At 38.4% G+C, this 20,116-nt stretch overlaps 1 protein-coding gene across 1 annotated transcript in view; it reads right to left on the bottom strand.

The window, feature by feature from the left end:
• Positions 1 to 1,542: 1,542 nt before the first annotated feature.
• Positions 1,543 to 20,116, bottom strand: part of LOC136750612 (1-phosphatidylinositol 4,5-bisphosphate phosphodiesterase zeta-1-like) — a 50,703-nt gene continuing 32,129 nt past the window's right edge. The window contains exons 7-11 of the mRNA XM_066705738.1: positions 18,557 to 18,673; positions 15,428 to 15,600; positions 9,497 to 9,623; positions 4,879 to 5,022; positions 1,543 to 1,894 (exon numbers count right to left, since the gene is read on the bottom strand). Of these exons, the coding sequence (XP_066561835.1) occupies positions 1,812 to 1,894; positions 4,879 to 5,022; positions 9,497 to 9,623; positions 15,428 to 15,600; positions 18,557 to 18,673 (644 nt within the window). The 3' untranslated portion in view covers positions 1,543 to 1,811. The remainder of the gene's footprint in view (positions 1,895 to 4,878; positions 5,023 to 9,496; positions 9,624 to 15,427; positions 15,601 to 18,556; positions 18,674 to 20,116) is intronic.

Raw genomic sequence — 20,116 nt, forward strand, 5'->3', positions numbered from 1 at the left:
CACCGGTCTACAGAGATGTGGAAAAAGTGATATGGTCAGATGAGTTATCCTTCACCATATTCTTGACAAATGGGCAAGTGCATATGTGGCGTAAACTAAGAGAATAGTACATGCCTGACTGCTTTACCCTTACAGTGAAGGGGTCTGGAGGCTCTGTTATGATGTAAAGGGCATTTTCCTGGAATGGCTTGGGTCCACTAGTCCCCTTAGAGGGAAGGGTCACTGCAAATCTTTACAAAGTCATTCTGTGATTACCTTTATCCTATGGTGAAACATTTCTATCCTGATGGGATTGGTCTCTTCCAGGATGACAATGCCCCATCCACAGGGCATGAGGTGTCACCGAATGGTGTGATGAGTATGAAAATGATGTGATTCATATGCTATGGCCTTCGCAGTCACCAGATCTCAACCCAGCTGAACACCTATGGGAGATTTTGTACTGACATGTTAGACAGCACTCTCCACCACCATCATCAAAACGCCAAATGAGGGAGTATCTTTTGGAAGAATGGTATTCCATCCCACCAGTACAGTGCCAGAGACTTGTAGAATCTGTGCCAAGGCGGACTGAAGACTTACCTCACTGTACCCTTAATGTTGATTTTTTTTTCTTCCTTTCCTTTAATTTGTCACCCATCTGTATTTATATTTGTAGAGAGGAAGAGTTCTTAGCTTATTGATTATTGCATTGACTTTGTGTTTATCCAAAGGCTTAAAGCACTTAAATGTTTAAATATAGAGGTCATATGATGCATTATATTTTACAATTGACCAATTCATATATATCCTATACATTTAATTTCTGTATGGGCCACAGGAGTAGAGCTTGGAAGCGGTGTGCCTGACATGACAGTGCAATGTCCTGTGTGTTGTCTGTAACCATCAGAACCACACGTCTCCAAATGCCAAACAAGAAAATAAGCCCACTTATCTCTTTTATTGATTAAAAACTTAAAAAATAGATATGCTAACCCCATTTTCCTGGAATTGTCTGATTCACTGTACTTTTCACTGCATTAATAACCCTGTTCAAAACACATGTATTAAGCCCTAATGCTATTCTTTATCACCTCCGCATACTCCTGTTCTGTGTTCCTTCCATTTATACCTGGTTTAAGCCACTTGTTTTCTTACTATATAAGGAATTTGGGATTTCTATCTGGGTGGTACAGTGGTGCGGTGGTTAGCGCTGCTGCCTCACAGCTCTGGGGTCCTGGGTTTGAGTACTGGCTTGTGGAGGCCTGTCTGTGTGGAGTTGCACAGTCTCCCTGTGTCTGTGTGGGTTTTCTCTGCGTGCTCTGATCTCCTCCCACCGTCCAAAGATATGTGGGTTAGGTTGATTGGTGAGTCTAAATTGCCCTGTGTGTTGCCCAGTGATGGACTGGGTCCTGTCCTGGGTGTATTCCTGCCTTGTGCCCTATGCCTGCTGGGATTGGCTCTGGCTTCCCCATGACCCTCTCCAGGGTGAGTGGTTTAGAGGATGGATGGTTGGGATTTACATGTGTATAAAGACTGTCATCCATCCTGGGTCCTAGGGAGGTTCCCAAATCAAGCACAACAAATACTTTTAAGCAAAACAGATGGGCAGAAATAGCTGTAATAAAAAAATAAAAAAACCTCACAGAAAGATATGGTTTCTTAAAAGGAGTGGACGTGCATGGCTTATTAAATTTTGTTTTATTTAATTGCCGCTGGGCATAAAGGGAGATGTTTAATTCCCTTCAGTTGTAAAAAGAAAAAAAGAAAAACACAATAGTTCTGGGTGAATCCCAGTGGCCAGGAGCTGAATGAGCTTGTGTTCAGATATACTAGCAGTACCAGATGTAAATAAAAAGGGATGCAGGGTCCAGGCTAAAGCCTTCCTTTGACAGCAGGGGAACCCAGCGGTATCCTGAGGGCACAAACACAATACAAAATAAAATTAATAAATAAATAAGCAAATAAAGCAATTTTAGAGAAGTGTGTACACAACAACTTAGCTTTTGAGTTGAGAGGAAATGCAAGCACAGCATTCCCAGGTTGTAGTTTGATTGTATCTTGGTTTTGACAAATATGAAAATGTTGTAGAAACACATTATCCTGACCACACAGTGTTGTTAACATTCTGTGAGAAATGCAGAGCAACACTGTATGCATATTTCATAGATCCATCTCTGGAATTGCAATACATTTCAAACCCAGTACAGTATTTCTTATGTTAATTTTTTTTATTCATTTGACTTCATTTGACTCTGCATTTGCTTATTTGTGGAAATAAAAATCACTGGAACATATTTATATAAATATAAAATGTATATAGGCAGCACTGTGGAGTAGTGGGTACCCTTGAGCAAGGTACTTCACTTAGATTGCTCCAGTAAAATGCCCAGCTGTACAAATGTAAGTCGCCCTAGATAAGAGTGTCTGCTAAATGACATGTAATGTAATATATGTTTTCTGCATCGTCTGGAATCGGCACATTTATTGTCTCACTTATTTGGTCAGCTGGGAAACATTCCAAAAGTAGATTTATAACAATTCCTACCTTCCCCCTTCATCCTTAATTAAACCTGACCATAACCAAAAACTATTTTCAAATGTGATATTTTCCAGGATCATATTTTCCAAAGACAAACATGATTTCTGTACACTTGGCAAGTCCTAGTGAGGAAAACCGGTTGTGTCTGTATACCCTCAGCAGAATAAAAATGCATTTGTGTTTCTGTCATCACTATATTTGGTAGGCTGTTCCTGTAGTGCACTGAAGTTCAGCATTAAATAATGCCTTGCTGTGCCTAGATCAAGGTGGATTGTATGAAGAGGACCCTTCTTTACTTTGCAGGTAAAAAAATGTATATACAGTACTGTTCAAAAGTTTTAGGCAGGTGTGAAAAAATGCTGTAAAGTAAGAATGCTTTCAAAAATAGACATGATAATAGATTTATCAATTAACAAAATGCAAAGTGAGTGAACAGAAGAAAAATCTCCATCAAATCAATATTTGGTGTGACCACCCTTTGCCTTCAGAACAGCATCAATTCTTCTAGGTACACTTGCACAAAGTCAGGGATTTTGTAGGCATATAGTCAGGTGTATGATTAAACAATTATACCAAACAGGTGCTAATGATCATCAATTCAATATGTAGGTTGAAACACAATCATTAACATCTTCACGTTTAAATATGGAGCTTTTTACGCTGCTTGCAACACGACAACATGACACTGAAGCGACGTGATTTAATAGAAAGTGTTTCCAAGTCTGTGATTTTGTTGTGCGACATTTAAGGAAGTGGCCAATTAAAAGCTTTGTGCTTCTCACAACAATAAAGTAAACAACGAAGAATAAAAGTAAAACAAGTGGCATGTCTACAGCACTTCACATGTTTCTTCCACTCTGTGGCAGACTGTAGAGATACCAACACAGTAGCTTAAGCAATAGAGGTGTAGGAGTCTCGAGACCGAAATCTGAAAGGTAACATTATTATTATTATTATTACACTGTTATGTTAATTTAAACTTGCATTAACAAATAATATTGTAGCTTTTCTGCGTGCTCTAGAACCAGCGGTAACATTGTACTTCGCTGCACTACTCTACAATATTAAATTGTTCTAGTAACCATCATGCATTAATGTAATGACCTGGGAACTCTATACACTGTAGGAATGTCCTATTAAGTGTTTACCTTATAAATGCTTTTTTATTTCTTTGATATGTTTATTAAAATGTTTTGCAATAAAAAAAAACATTTGCATACGTTTATATATCATATATTTCTGTATATACCCATATAGGATATTATACACTGCCTATCATGTAATTCAGAATATCATATAGCCAACATTAACTTAATTATCTTCGTGCAACAAATCACGTCATGTCCGCTGTGAATAGACCTTTAGAGCATGAAACGTAAACGCTTACATACAGTTGTTCATGATAATGACTTGTTGCAAATTTGACTGTTCATCATATTCAGAAGTGCTATATACAGTGATTGGAAAACAATTGGTAACACACTACACCGTGAAGGACTGAAATCCTGCAGCGCCCGCAAGGTCATCCTGCTCAAGAAAGCACATTTACAGGCCCGTCTGAAGTTTGCCAATTAACTTTTGAATGATTCAGAGGAGAACTGGGTGAAAGTGTTGTGGTCAGACCAAAATCGAGCTCTTTGGCATCAACTCAACTAGCCGTGTTTTGAGGAGGAGGTATGCTGCCTATGACCCCAAGAACACCATCCCCACCGTCAAACATGGAGGTGGAGACATTATGCTTTGGGGGTGTTTTTCTGCTAAGGGGACAGGACAGCTGCACCGCATCAAAGGGACGATGGACGGGGCCATGTACCGTCAAATATTGGGTGAGAACCTCCTTCCCTCAGCCAGGGCATTGAAAATGGGTCGTGGATGGGTATTCCAGCATGACAATGACCCAAATCACACAGCCAAGGCAACAAAGGAGTGGCTCAAGAAGAAGCACATTAAGGTCCTGGAGTGGCCTAGCCAGTCCCCAGACCTTAATCCCATAGAAAATCTGTGGAGGGAGCTGAAGGTTCGAGTTGCCATACGTCAGCCTCGAAACCTTAATGACTTGGAGAGGATCTGCAAAGAGGAGTGGGACAAAATCCCTCCTGAGATGTGTGCAAACCTGGTGGCCAACTACAAGAAACGTCTGACCTCTGTGATTGCCACCAAGTACTAAGTCGAAGGGGTCAAATACTTATTTCCCTCATTAACATGCAAATCAATGTATAACTTTTTTGAAATGCGTTTTTCTGGATTTTTTTGTTGTTATTCTGTCTCTCACTGTTAAAATTCAAGTAAGGTAAATACTAAAGCCCAGAGGGTCATGAAAATGCAGATTGTGTGACATGACGGTATGTTTATAGTACCTTTCTTCAAGCTGGTGAAAGGCAGTGTGTACTGACCGACGAAATCAGACCGGATGTGGTGGTCCTTGATCGTGAAACGAACCAAAGCCAGGTCTGGTACTTGAATTGTGAAGCTCAGGCTTTCATCCCAGCGAGGGTTTGCGTCTGAATGTAAACAAAACAAAAAAGGAGACAGAGCAGGACCTGAATAAGTGTTATTATTTTCGGCTAACTTGGGGCTAGACCAAATGAAAACTTTGACCTCACCATTAATCGCAAATTAAGAATTGGTACCCTATTGTATTTTGATTTATAAATAGTATAAAGTGGCTTTTAACCATAAATGGTCTTGCCCTTGGTCAAGTAGCATAAAAGACATCTGAAGAAACATACACCACCACCTCATTATATCACCCTTTGCTATACTGCTGATTCAGATGTATATAAAAACATGTGAATGTAAATTTAGATATATTTCAGGAACAAGCTGACAGATGCTTATATGCATACAGTATAGGTCAGTGATTACTGAAATATTTTCATAGACATTCATATATTTTAAAATCAATGTCTTTCTATTTCCAAAATGTATTTCAACATGTTGTCCATTTTGCATATTGAAATGTATTAATGCCAATAAATATATACATAGGTTATGTTTATTTACACATTTGTTTTGTAGTGGATTTCTACTATGAAACTCAGAATTGAGGTTGATTATTAGCTTCAGATATTTTATTCAATGCAGGCAAGGGAAAATCCACCGATCACTCATGAAGTAATAAAGCAACACTTAACGAGCAGTAGTACAGTGAAATATATTACAAGTAGTTTTTATATTAAACCGTGCACAGCTGTGGCTTGTGCCTATTGTGTCTAGTTGTTTAATACTTTGTTTTACTGATCTTAGCCGAATATTTTTTCACGTCACTGATGGAGCTTGCAAGCCGTGAATATAAGTGTTTTATAAACGATGCACAGTACTGAACAGTGCACAACAGAGGAGAAAAAAAAGAAAAAACATCTTTCTGCACTACCATTCACCTGAAATACACCATTGATAACCATGAAATGTCCATCAGCAACTTACTTTACCTTGAAACCCACAATACATTGACCAGTTATCTTGCACTTTAAATTGTGGTCATTTAAGGATGTATACAATGATCTCCTTAGCATTTGCATGTGAAATATGGATTTTTCATGTGGAAATGGGTGTGTTTTTTTCCTGTTTTTACATAATTTACTCAAGTACTTTGGATTGACCTTGTCCTTCTCTGTGGCTGTTTTTTTTTTTTTTGGCCACAAACCTGTTTCTCCCGAGTTTTCAGGACTAACATTCACACACATCATCACTTCATGAGTTTAAAACACTGCATGTAAATCTTCAGTGTATTACATCTCAGAGTATAAAGAGTCAATTATAAACAACACATCTGTTTAATATTCAGTTTGGGACTACAGTCATGATTTGATTATTTAAATTTACATACAATCAAACATGTTAGAAAAAACTTTGCCATTTTATCTGAGAAAGCAGTGATTGTACAAAATTTTAAAGTTATTGTTCCAGGATGAATCAATTGATTTACATACATGGAAGCCATTCATATTGAAATTACTCTAACAATTGCAAAGCATGACTGAGCAGATTAAGAAGGACACCTGATTTAGTGCTTTGTACCGATGGATAACTAAGGCTCTGTTCCATGAACTTTAGTAGCAGACAGTGTCTGTGTTTGGTCTGCAGATTCAGCTATACAAAACAAGGAAGTGAACTGATTGAAAGTTTGCATTTCCCAGTAAAGATCGCTGCTTCAAAATGGTGTAATGGAATGATTAATAGGAGTGAAGGACAGGGGTCAGGGGTGTTTCTGTTACCAGTGTGTCAATTATGACTGGTGTATAAGCAAAACCTATAAGATGCTTGTGTGTTTTCCTACATTTTATTTATTTCAAATCGATCTATTTCTGTTAAGCCACAAAGCACTTTTTTTTCTCAGAACTAGTTTACTATTTTTCAGATGTTCCCTGAATAGTGCAGATGCATTCATTTTCAAAGGGATGTTACTTGCTTGTTTTTTTTTTTTTAAAGACCTTGTACCCGATTTCAGGTTAGCCCCCAAGTTCTTGGCATGGTTTAGCTAGGGACTAGCATTGATTGGAATTGGCTGCTTTGGGATTGCTCATTCTTCTTGATACCACACTAAGCCTACAAACCTCCTACAAACCTCTGCCATCATTTAACCACGGCTTATGAATGACTGAAGGCTTAGGGGTGCCCACTAATATAACTGCATCTGCTAGTGTGACATGTGGTTTAGACTGACAGTCACTCCCACTTATGAACAGTCATGCAGGGCCTACACATTACATCATAATTAAACTTAATTAGCATCTCTACATCAGAGGGATGTCAAGGCTGGGCAGGTCACAAAGAATCGGCCCAGCTGTGGGATTTACATTCCCTATGTGTGCAGCCTTAGTTTTAATATGAAAACCGCTTTGGTTTTAATATATTCATTCCTATATGTGTGTATAGTATCATTGCTATTTTTAGTTTCTTCCCCAAGGCTATTTGTTCTGTTATTGAAGGGCAGATTTTAAGGAGACACCTTGCTCTAAGCGGAAAAAATTATATGAAACAAATTATGCATGGTTGCTTGACTGGGTTTTCCTTTTCTTCTTTAGAACTTGCAAGAGACTGCAACTCGGCAAGAAACAAAAAGAGCTTGGAATGATAATCACCTCCCAAAACATTTGGCTTAAAAGCATGTTTTTTGTGGAGGTTAGCAGGTCTGCATTTCTTTGAATGTTGGAGAATGATAGAATCCAATTTTTTTTGAAGAGCACCGTTATACCTTTCAGTTTTGAGGACTTCATGTACTGTACCTCACATGACTCATGCAAAATTATGACAGCAATGAAATTCTCCATTAGATTAATCCAAGGTTACATGGAAAATCTCCTGGCAGTCCTTTGTACAAATATAGATAAGATAGATAAATAAATCAGTGAAAACACAGAAAGAGCTAAATTAATCTGGATTTAAGTCGCATGCTGTGACAAAAGCTTTTGTTGGTACTCAAAAAACTACCCTTGTTAATATGACAAGGATTTATGTCTGCATAGTAGACACTATCATCCTGAGCAAAAAATGTCTAAGAACTGATACAGCTTTATGTTTCTATCATAAAACTTTCTTCTTGGCAGGTTATACTAAATCTTTGGGTTTTGAGAGCTGCAGTGTGCAATAAAAGGTCAAATTGAAAGATTTGATGTCATCATATCAACAATAACAAAAAGAAAACACTGGTACCCAGTACCTCTACAGACCCAGTATAATAAAGCTGAAGTAGCAGTCACAGATTACGCTTCAGACTCTTGGCTGATTTGTGATGGTTTGTTTGTTTTCTTTAGTTTTTCCCATGAACACTGCTGCATGGACAATTTGCACTGACATATTTGTAGATTGCCTTCACAAGTACCTCATCATCATTTGCTGAAGCAAGAATAGTAAGAATTATGTCAAGAGATATTTCCAGAATAATGCTCTATAATTAATATAATTGAAACTTTTCTGATACAAAATACTGCATTCCTGATCTTTTTGCTGTGCTTTTAGCCTGTACTGCTGTGTAAAGTCTGTGTCACTGTTTTCCTATCCGTTTGTACTTCAGACTCTACACACCACCATTCATTAATTAGATGAAACCCAAAGGACCATAAATTATGTTTACAGTGACTTTATAACTCATTCCATAAATATGTTGCTGGGGTCTAAAAGTAGCATTAAACCTTTATACCAGCTGTTCATTTAAACTTTTTTATATATATATAAGTATCTGCTTTACTGGATTGCTAGACTCTCTCCCTCTCGTTCACTCACATGTTGTGTGTCTCTGAGGTTCTCATTTTATCCTTGGATAGGACGGGTATATATCATCTACAACTTCTGCTTCTAAAAAAGCCAATGTTCTGACCCACAAGCTTTAGCGACTTTCTCCAGCTCCAGAAGCTCATTTACAGCATGAGACAATGTGAGACAGAGGGTATTCGCTAAGATATTTATTCTCTTCATCTAATAATAAAATAATAATTACTACCATGTCATTTACTACTTCTCTTCATACAAAGTGACAAAGATAGCACAAGCAGATTTGTGGTCTAGTGCAAATCAATTTCAAGTTCAATTCCAGACCTGGACGATCGTGGACTGTTGTGTTTTTGTTTCCTTTCTTTCTTTTTCTCAAAGCAAGTCTTCAGCCACCTCTCAATCAATTAAAAGCCTAACTAAACCATCAGGGACTGTGTTACCAGCTGATTGGCTTATTAATCATACTGACATGGTACTTTAGTCCCCAATAATCCCTGTGCTTATCCAATTAAGGTTAATATAATAATCTTAGACTGTCAATTATGGCTAACTGTAATTACTTATTCCGAGGTACACATAGCAGTTAATCTTTGAGGCCCCTTACTGTCTTTTTCGACGATGTCATCTTTGTGGATTAATTCCATAGATCTGTTATACAGTATAGTTCTGTTCTCTCTCTCTCTCTCTCTCTCTCTCTCTCTCTCTCTCTCTCTCTAATGCATTCTAATGTAAATACCCAAAATAGTATAAATTGCTACTCGCCAGTGCATTTCACAGTGTTCGTCTGCTTCCTGCAGCTGTCCGATGGAACTCCATGGATCTCCACTCGAACGTAGGGGTCAATGGTCTTTCTGGTCTTGGGCACAGGAATATTATCGCCACTTATAACCTGCACATTGACGAAAGGAATGATTTCACAAGGTGAAAACAACTTGTCTCCAATCACGATTATCAATTAAATTAAATTCAGTATTGTAGTGTTCTTGGAAGGAGGTACCCAGAGATTCTGTAAGTGTGCTTGAATAAATGGTTTATTATGACACCAGTAGCAATCAAAGCCAAAATTCAAGAATGTTGACCGTAATAACACAACTGAATACAGTCAAAGGACTTATTTATTAACTGCCCTTTTAACCTGCCCCTGTCTGCAAACCACAAGCATGCACTCCCCTGGCTTCAAAAGATGGTACAAATCTCTCTGCTATGGGAGCCAGAGTTCTGTTGTTGTTTGTACTGTTCAGTGCAGATGACCTGAGATCAAATCAAGTGGCTAAATGTATGTACTTCCCTGTATGTGTTAGATTACAATGAAACTCATTATGTAACCCAAAAAGGTGTGTTTAAAAGCAACCACTCTGCAACAGTAAAATCTGTGCATTCTGTCAATAGTGCAAACTAAGGTCTAGACTGGTAAACACATTAATGTCTTGTAGCTGATTCAGTTCTTTGTAATGTTCTTTCATTATATTCTCCAGTTTTTCATCCTAGCTAGTTTAATTTTTAATTTTGCAAAGCTAAAGTCCTTAATATTTTCATTCTTGTTTCAGGTAAACAGCTATATTGTGCTGAAATGCCATCTTCAGCAGCTGGCTATCCATGCATCTCATTGGGATACCCGATAAAGGTCAAGAACACTGTTAACAAAAAGTTATTTATATTGCCTTGTCATTCCCGTTGTTTGCTTTCACATTTGGTCTTGCTTGTGCATTCAACCCATGAAATGTAGACACACATATATATAATGTGTGTGTGTCTACATTTCATGTGTGTGTGTGTGTGTGTATGTATATATATATATATATATATATATATATATATATATATATATATATATATATATATATATATATATATATATACATACACACACACACACACACACACAATCAATCATGCCCTCCTCCAGTTTTCACTCTCTGACTTTTTTCTGTTTGCTGTGAACACATGAATAGGCTATTATAAGTGTAGGCTACACACCACATATGTACTGTGTATTAATGATGAGTATTATTAATACACACCACTTGATAGAATATTTTTATACTTCATCCGGACTTGTTGCCAGGTGTGCTTTCTACTGGGGTTGCAGCTGAAATGGTTAGAATGAAGTTATTCTTAACACAATAGCATTAAATTCATACAGGTAGCCCTACATCCTAGGTGCTTTAGTGAGTAGATCTTAATTAATTAACAGTGAGTAATGGGTCAATTTCAGAGATGTAGCCCATGTGTAGGCTATAATATAATCCTAATTGTTTTCAAATATTTAGACTATTTTACGTGTCCTTATATCTCAATCATATTACAAATTAAAGAAGAATCCTTAATACAAAATAAAGGACATATGACAAGAGCACTGTTCTTACGAATTTACTCTTTCGGCAATGCACTGCCAACAAGTCTCCTGGCTTTGTTGGCCGCCACGGTGTTACATTTAGCTGAACTTTTAGTTGCACTCTGCACTGTCTCTGTTGCCGGGAGATTTAGTCTCCAAGCGGATCCGCCCCCTGTCGCCGGGAGTCGCGGCTCTCATTGGAAAGGAATGGCGCTAGCGAGCGGCCAATGTGACCGCACCTTTACGTGAACACGCACAAACTCCAGTTAACACCAAGTCAACTAACCAACATCTTAACCACCGTCGTACTACCGTTTAACACCAGTTTAGGAAATCAGAGTTTGTCAATGCTGACTTTCCTTGATTAACCCCTTGATTAACTTGATTAAAGTTAAATCTGAGTAGGTTAAACTCCCTTTGTAGTACACCCCTCACGACATTGACCAGATTATTGTTGTTTTTGTTGTCTGTAAAAGCCATAATAAGTGGAAACAAATATATAAATATCTTATTTTTACCACTGGCTTGCTGTGAGCAGAGTACCACAGATGAGCCCTCGCTTATCTGCAACAGAACCACCAGAGTGACCCTCCTCAAAGACAAACCTGTATGGCATCACATGGTTGTTAGGCTAACAGAAAAAGCTTGAAAAACAAATAAAGAAATAACGAAATTGTGAATGAAACAGGCATCACAGAAGGGGTTAAAAGTATGCATTCTACTAGCTTGCAAACCAATATAAAACTGCATCTGTTCACCATGAGCCTATGAGTGTGAGAGTCTCAGGACTGGAGCCCAGGTTTGAATGGTTAATCAGCCCTTTTCAGAATGACTGTTTATGGGGAATTGAACTGCATTAGTGACTCCTGGGATTCATGACGTGGTGGGATTGCATTCACTTGGAAATATCCACAACTCAGCTGTTGAAAGGATGGGAAGCCCAGAGAGGAAAGCAACAGTACCTGGTAGTCAACCAGCAATTATCTGTGATTAATGCATAATAATAATAATAACAATCCACAATTCATTAACTGCATTTTGTAGCATATCATTATCTCTGGTGTTAGTGGTGGGTTCTGTAGACAGATGGTTGCCCTGAGTGATGGACAATACAAGGCAAGGACTTGGGTCAAAGGTGAGCCAGGAAGGAACACTCACCCAATCAGTTCAAAAGATTCAGTTTTTTAGGTAACAAAATCTTGATTTTACAGCCCAACTGGAAAAGTCTTCAGACATTTATTTTAATTTTTATGTTTTGTTCGTTTTTTACTTAAAACAATAAACTGAGAGAGAACCTTTTAACTGCTTGGGAGCACCAGCGTTTTGATCAGCATGCTGATTGACCCATCAAAGGCAATGGAAACAACCTTGTTAGTGAGATGTTAAGACTCCTAGCTCATATTTAGAGGTGAAAGCACTGGATTTAGTATTCAGTGTGTAAGGCTGCCTTCCAGACACCAAAAAAGGAATTTAAAAAGAAGCCAAAAGGAGGTTTACATCATATTTTAATGCCATAGCTTTTTATGCGTGCTATTGGAGGTTGTGATCTACTAAGTTTTGAACTATTTCACACAAAGCTTTTTACGAGTTTAAAGAGGCAGAGCTATCTAGAAATTACAAATAATCTGCCAAAATGAAATGTTCTAAGGAACTTTAAAAAAATAAAGAAAACCTGTACTATACTATTTATCTACAGCAATTGCTCAGTGTTGCCATTTATTCAGGACCGCTAGGTAGCAGTGTTTTACTCTGAAAGGGGGAGTGGTGGCACTATAGGTTTTGCCAACTCTTTAGCCAATACAGCAGCAGCCAAAGCAAGAGCAGGTGTAAATGAATGCAAACAATTTAACCCAATTACTGGACATACTTCTGATGGATTATGAGATATCTTGCTATTGGAACATACACATACAGACACACACACACTGACCTATGGGACCCACAGCTTCAAATTCAGCAACTCTCCTGTGCAAGTAAGAAACCCGGACTAATAATGAACTATAGTAAGTCAACAGAAGAAGTCAGTTACATCTACCTTGGCCAATACGTCAGTGCAGATAGAGATATTATGGAAGAAATCAAATTAGAAAAGTGGGATGTACATTTGGGAGAATGAGCAATGCATACTTGGTAAGACCTTCATCCAGAAGCATTAGATTTACAACTACTGACGATGATTGATATTTATATATAGTTACGTCCATAAATATTTGGACAGTGACACAACTATCATTTTGGCTCTGTATGCCACCTCAATGGATTTGAAAGGAAACAATCAAGATGTGCTTTAAGTATAGACTTTCATCTTTAATTTGAGGGTAGAGAGCCAAAATGATGACAATTATGTCGCTGTCCAAATATTTATGGACCTAATATATATATAAAGCTTCTACTTACCATAGTACCATTTGTTTCTTCAATTTGTAATGAGTATTGTCATTATTGTTATCTCTTTGTCTATCTTTAAACACATCATTCAGCTGTGAGAAATGCAAAACCTCGTGTAAGCCTCAGACACCTTGTGATTTCATTTAATACCATGCAACTTAAAGGTGAAGGTGAACATCTGATTCATACAACAGGTAATTACAGGAATACCTTGAGAATTAAAAAAAAAAAATGAACCATTCCATGTTTATTTGCTTTTTCTAAAGCCATTCAACTTTAGAGACTGATCTTGTTAGCTCTTAGAAACTAAATCAAAGCTATTAATGCTTCTAAAATGTCTAAAGCAGAATATTGATTCTGTAGCAGAAGGTTGTTTTGTTGAAAGAGAGCTTTAAATAAAGAGATTACCTACCTGGTGTTCTTTCTGGTGTTGCACACACATGCACACACACTGACTTACACACACACCGCTGTGTGGCTCTGAGAGCTAAGCAATCAGTCTGAAGGCACTGATATTACAGAATAGAATGTAAAAAGCTGGACTTTTCGTGTCTTGATTAAAATAAAAAAATATATAAGTTGAACAAGGTTGTGTTATGTAACCTCTGCTAACCTTAATATACATACACTCACCTAAAGGATTATTAGGAACACCATACTAATACTGTGTTTGACCCACTTTCGCCTTCAGAACTGCCTTAATTCTACGTGGCATTGATTCAACAAGGTGCTGAAAGCATTCTTTAGAAATGTTGGCCCATATTGATAGGATAGCATCTTGCAGTTGATGGAGATGTGTGAGATGTACATCCAGGGCACGAAGCTCCCGTTCCACCACATCCCAAAGATGCTCTATTGGGTTGAGATCTGGTGACTGTGGGGGCCAGTTTAGTACAGTGAACTCATTGTCATGTTCAAGAAACCAATTTGAAATGATTCGACCTTTGTGACATGGTGCATTATCCTGCTGGAAGTAGCCATCAGAGGATGGGTACATGGTGGTCATAAAGGGATGGACATGGTCAGAAACAATGCTCAGGGGCCTAAAGTGTGCCAAGAAAACATCCCCCACACCATTACATCACCACCACCAGCCTGCACAGTGGTAACAAGGCATGATGGATCCATGTTCTCATTCTGTTTACGCCAAATTCTGACTCTACCATCTGAATGTCTCAACAGAAATTGAGACTCATCAGACCAGGCAACATTTTTCCAGTCTTCAACTGTCCAATTTTGTTGAGCTTGTGCAAATTGTAGCCTCTTTTTCCTATTTATAGTGGAGATGAGTGGTACCCGGTGGGGTCTTCTGCTGTTGTAGCCCATCTGCCTCAAGGTTGTACGTGTTGTGGCTTCACAAATGCTTTGCTGCATACCTCGGTTGTAACGAGTGCTTATTTCAGTCAAAGTTGCTCTTCTATCAGCTTGAATCAGTCGGCCCATTCTCCTCTGACCTCTAGCATCAACAAGGCATTTTCGCCCACAGGACTGCCGCATACTGGATGTTTTTCCCTTTTCACACCATTCTTTGTAAACCCTAGAAATGGTTGTGTGTGAAAATCCCAGTAACTGAGCAGATTGTGAAATACTCAGACCGGCCCGTCTGGCACCAACAACCATGCCACGCTCAAAATTGCTTAAATCACCTTTCTTTCCCATTCAGACATTCAGTTTAGAGTTCAGGAGATTGTCTTGACCAGGACCACACCCCTAAATGCATTGAAGCAACTGCCATGTGATTGGTTGGTTAGATAATTGCATTAATGAGAAATTGAACAGGTGTTCCTAATAATCCTTTAGGTGAGTGTACATATTACAATATAATAATCAAACTCCAATAAAGTGTTTGCTTGAATGGATTATAATGGATAATGGAGTGAGAAATGCTTGCCTGCAGCAGGCAAGTGATGTGTCTGTAAGAGTGTGCACCTATGAAAAGACAAAAAACAACATTGTTTAAATGCAATTACCTTAACAAGGAGATGAACAGGCTTGAAATCATGCTGAAAAGAATTTGGATCAAAGCTCTTCTGATTAATCCTCATAAAGCTCGGCTTCAGAACATATCCACAACCTCCATTGTCCCGGAACTTTCCAGTATTCAAATCCATGGGCAGGCCCGTAGACTGGAAGTTCAATGCCACTGTAAAGAAGAAAAAAAAAAGAAAAAACATGGAGCTAAGTGCCTGTGAAGCATCTTAAAATTCAAGTTTTAAGGTAGTTGTTTTGGCAAACTCAAGTGGTCATTTATATCTTCAAGTGCACTAGCAGATTCAAATTTCAAAACAAGCATGGCACTTTTCCCTTGGGTTAAATAAATAAATACATATCACTTCTGTTCTGCATAAAAACGAGGGGATGGATTAACATACAGTTAATACTGTATACATGTATTTCAGACAGTAATGCTATTTACTTCATACTATCTTGGTTCAAGGTAAAATGTGCACACTAAAGCAAGTCTTCTTACAAATGTATTACCAAGTTTAGCTTGGCAGTTTTAATTGAAGTGACTGTGTACACAATTCCCCTTTATATCTGTCAGCACAAGCCATACACTGTCTATAGTTTACACTTTAAATTGGAAGGTAGTTCTGACATTTAATCCATTGCTGTGTGTCTGTATTTATTTAATGCCTGAAACAACAGTCACATTTGACGTGCCATGGACTGATTGTTTTTACTGTTTCTGAAAAGAGGTGCTCATCCTGTTAACATACACATGAGACATGAGAGATGTATGAGAAGTTGACATGTCCAGGGAATGCCCCTTGGCTAAAGAGAAATAAGCTCTGTTGTCTGTTTCTGCTCTTAGAAAGTTACTGTGTGATTACAAAACAAGTTTCATGATAATATACTTACTGATGCTCATAGAATTGAGTTCTGCAAGTAATGACGCATACAGTTAAGTGGCAGTTTCACATTTAGTTTTTGCCCTACTGATACACTTGAAGACATTTTCACTGCTTTTATGGAGAAGAAAACTGCAATGTCTCCCTCGCCCAGACAGTGACATTGTGTCCATCCCTGTTAGAAAATGCCAGCTGTATAATCTGCTGCAGACTGTTTTGCAACATTTCAGGTGGTATTTTAATCCTAACATGAAGGCCTGCCTTCAGTTAAATGAAGGGAAGAAAAATAATACCATCAACTTAAGATTGCCATTAGCGTCTCATTTAAGCAAATGTCTCTGAATGAAGACTGAAAAGCTGCTGTAGATTGGGAGTAAGGAACATGTCTCTATCCTGACTTAATTAGTTAATTAGTTGCAATTCTGTCTGATTTGAGGAATTCTCATGCCAGGCATTCTCAGTGCACTAGGCAAATCAGCCATTCCGACAAATGGGTTACAAACATCCTGCCATATAATGCCAAGCTAAGGCTATCTGTCTATTTCAGTCTTAAACTCAGATGCAGTCGACTTTTACCCTTTCCCAAGCAGACCATGTCCAAAGAATTCTTGCTCTCCATGGCTCCACCATAGTCTGCTGATCTGCCATAGTCAGCTGACGCAGAGACTGAGTGGTCAACACAGAGACCAACTGAATCACAGGCCATGGCAATTCAATGAGAAGCATCGCAGCTTCTTTGGCCCTCACTCAAGGCACACCTTTGTCTGAAGTTTGTGTGAAAGTAAGCTGGGCTACACTGCACACGTGCATGTGCTTTTACAGACTGAATACATTGATCTCTATTCTTTCTATTGGAGTCTTGGATTCCGCTGATTCATCGGATCCACTCTGAGGTGGCAAGGTTGCTCTACAGGCTGTGGACAATAGAGGAAGTGCAGCCCATATCCCATACCCACTTTTGGCAACTATTTAATTTCAGATAACCTAGGCATTTGTAAACCTGATGTTGATCTGTCTTAAAATCAGTTCAATAAGATTTGCAGGTGCCCCGCACTTTTCACTGCCTGGTCATGTCTGTTTTGTGAGAGGCAATTCTAATAAAGATTCATTTGACAAGTTATATGGCTTTATTTCGAAAACCGCCTTTAAAAAGGTTTCTTGACTCTGAGGCCAAATCCTTTTGGTCTGTTGCATTCCATGACATACTGTTCATTGGTATTAATCATTTATACCTAATTGATTTCACTCCTTTTACTTGCAGTGTAGCTAAGCCCCGTCCCTATATGTCAGATTTGCAATGAAGCATGAAAATGTATTCCGCACTTGTCTTCACCAGGGAAAAAGGCGAAGTGGACAGATAGTTGGATTGATGGACAGATAGAGATCCCATTACCCTGCTATACATGACTGTTTTAGTATAATTGATTTCGGTGATGGTAACAAAAAGCACAACACTATCCAAGACTCCCATTTATTTATGTCAGTCAGTAACACATCAGACCAAGTTTGGTGAAGCTAAGACCGAAACATTTTAGAAGTCCAATAATAGCATATGGCGTCCTTTTAGAGCACATGTACAATCACCTGCTGGCATTCATACCTGAACTTAATTTAGACAGTTCTCTTAAGCCGAATGACTGTGTTTGTGGTTGTTTTTTTTATTTTGACCTCAGATTCTTAGAACAAATCAGATCCATTGTGAAATCCTAAGGCAGCTTGCTTTGAATCTGAAGAACAATTAACCCTGTGGCCTAGAGCACAGTGCTGGCGGACTTCAGTGCAGGCCTTAAGCTGGACATCACCACCTAAAGCCCCAGAGTGAAAGGCATGACATGAATCCAAGAGCTTCAAAATAGAAAGAAAAGAAAAAGCAAGAAAAAGGGAAACTAACTGCTCCCAGGCTTTGATCGTCTCCAACAGATTAATAATAGATCACAAAGAAAAGATGGATCAGCTGGGCAATTATCCTGTACCCTTTGATGTTTAAGGCTGTTGTGACAAAATTAGTTCAAATATGCCAAGTGTGAGCCATGGCACTTGAGCAACTACAATTTGTGTTTTGAAATGCTTCCTTATAGGTGAAGAATCTCATTGATATTTCTTGGATCGTGATCTTTGTCTCTTTTGCTGGCATGACTTTTAATGATGCTGAAGAATGATTACAATGTACTACCAAACAAACAAATAAACAAACAAAAAAGCAAATGAGAGCAAATCAATAAATACACCATGCACTGAACAACCTACCCAGTTGAGAGCCAACGTTCCAGAACTCTTGGGGGTTGTAGTTGGAGGAGAATGCTCGAGTGCCAGCTGGGTAGATCCTGCTTATGAATCTCATGTTGTGAAGAACAAACTCTGTGCCTGCAGAGTACACAGCAGGAGGAGAGTCATTACCCTTAATTAATTCAATAGAATGAAGGACAGCTGGCACAAACCTCTGGAAAAGATTAATCAAATGATGAAACTGGAGAAGGATGAAACTCTGAGAACTGATAGCATACAGGTGACATGTGTTCTAGCTGTAGGATGTGAAAGATGTGAACCTAAAGCACCTACAGTTAAGTAATGATGCAATTATAAATGTGCTAATTATTAAGGTACACTGATCCTAAAGTGTATTTCAAAGATATAAAATGTGCAGCTTATTGTTAGTGAAATAATAATGATAAGAGTAAAGGATTTCCCCTTATACTTTATTTCGGAGATTTGTTGTTTCTGTTTTTCAGGTCACCCATCTGAATTGCATTGGGAATATATTTGGTGATCTTAGAATGGCATGAGGTACACTGAAGATGCAAGCATGAGAATCCACAACAAATGCTAAATTGTACATCCTGGGTTTTAAAGGACTGAAATATCATATCCCTCAATGGTTATCACACACTGTACAAGTTTAAACTTAGATGTCTTGGGGGACAGCTAAGCTCAGGTGTACTAGAGAGTGCAAATCATGTTTTTTTTCCTATAGTAGCATTGCCACTATGTGGAGTGCCTCTGTGCTCTCTTGAATCAGTATATATTTATTTATTTTTAACTGATAACAAATTGGACTGCTGGGCAGAACCCAATCAGGTAACCTTCTCTCTCTTAATTGTTTTCCCCCTCCCACAGCACAGACTGTAATGGATCTGTTGTTCAAAGGGACCAAATCACTGTAATCCTACAAAGTCAGAGGGTGTATAACAACCGCAGTGCAGTAAGCCAAGGGAAAGTACAGCGATTATCTCAAGATGCTGCTGTCAATGGGATGTTGCAGGTCAACGAATGTACTATAATGGTTGGGTGTTTCAGAAAACAGAAAGGTACTGATTCTCTAGCTTGTGGTTCTCAAACCTGTCCTGGAGTACCACCTACCCTGCTGGTTTTTGTTCCAACAGAGCACTCAATTATTTAATTGAACCCTTCATTGAAGTAATAATTTCCTAAATCAGAGCCATTTGTAACAGTAAGGGTTTTAAGTTGAGTATAAAATTGTATAAGGAAATTATGATCTTATTAAGGAACCAACGTTTCAGTTACATAATTAAAAAAGTCAAATGTAATCAAATTACTTAAACTAAGGGTTCAATTAAGTAATTGAGAGCTCGGTTGGAACAAAAACCAGCAGGGTAGGTGATACACCAGGACAGGTTTGAGAACCACTGCTCTAGCTGGTGAGGAAGGGCACTGGAATAGCCATACTTTTTCTCACTGGCTAGGCACAGACATATGCCAGGAACTCAACTGCACTTCAGGAGGGATCAGGAGCATACAATAGCAGAAGGAAGACAAACTGATAATCAATCCTGCATGAAGCTACACCAA

The sequence above is a fragment of the Amia ocellicauda genome, chromosome 5 (genome assembly GCF_036373705.1).
Source record: "Amia ocellicauda isolate fAmiCal2 chromosome 5, fAmiCal2.hap1, whole genome shotgun sequence".
NCBI lineage: Eukaryota > Metazoa > Chordata > Actinopteri > Amiiformes > Amiidae > Amia > Amia ocellicauda.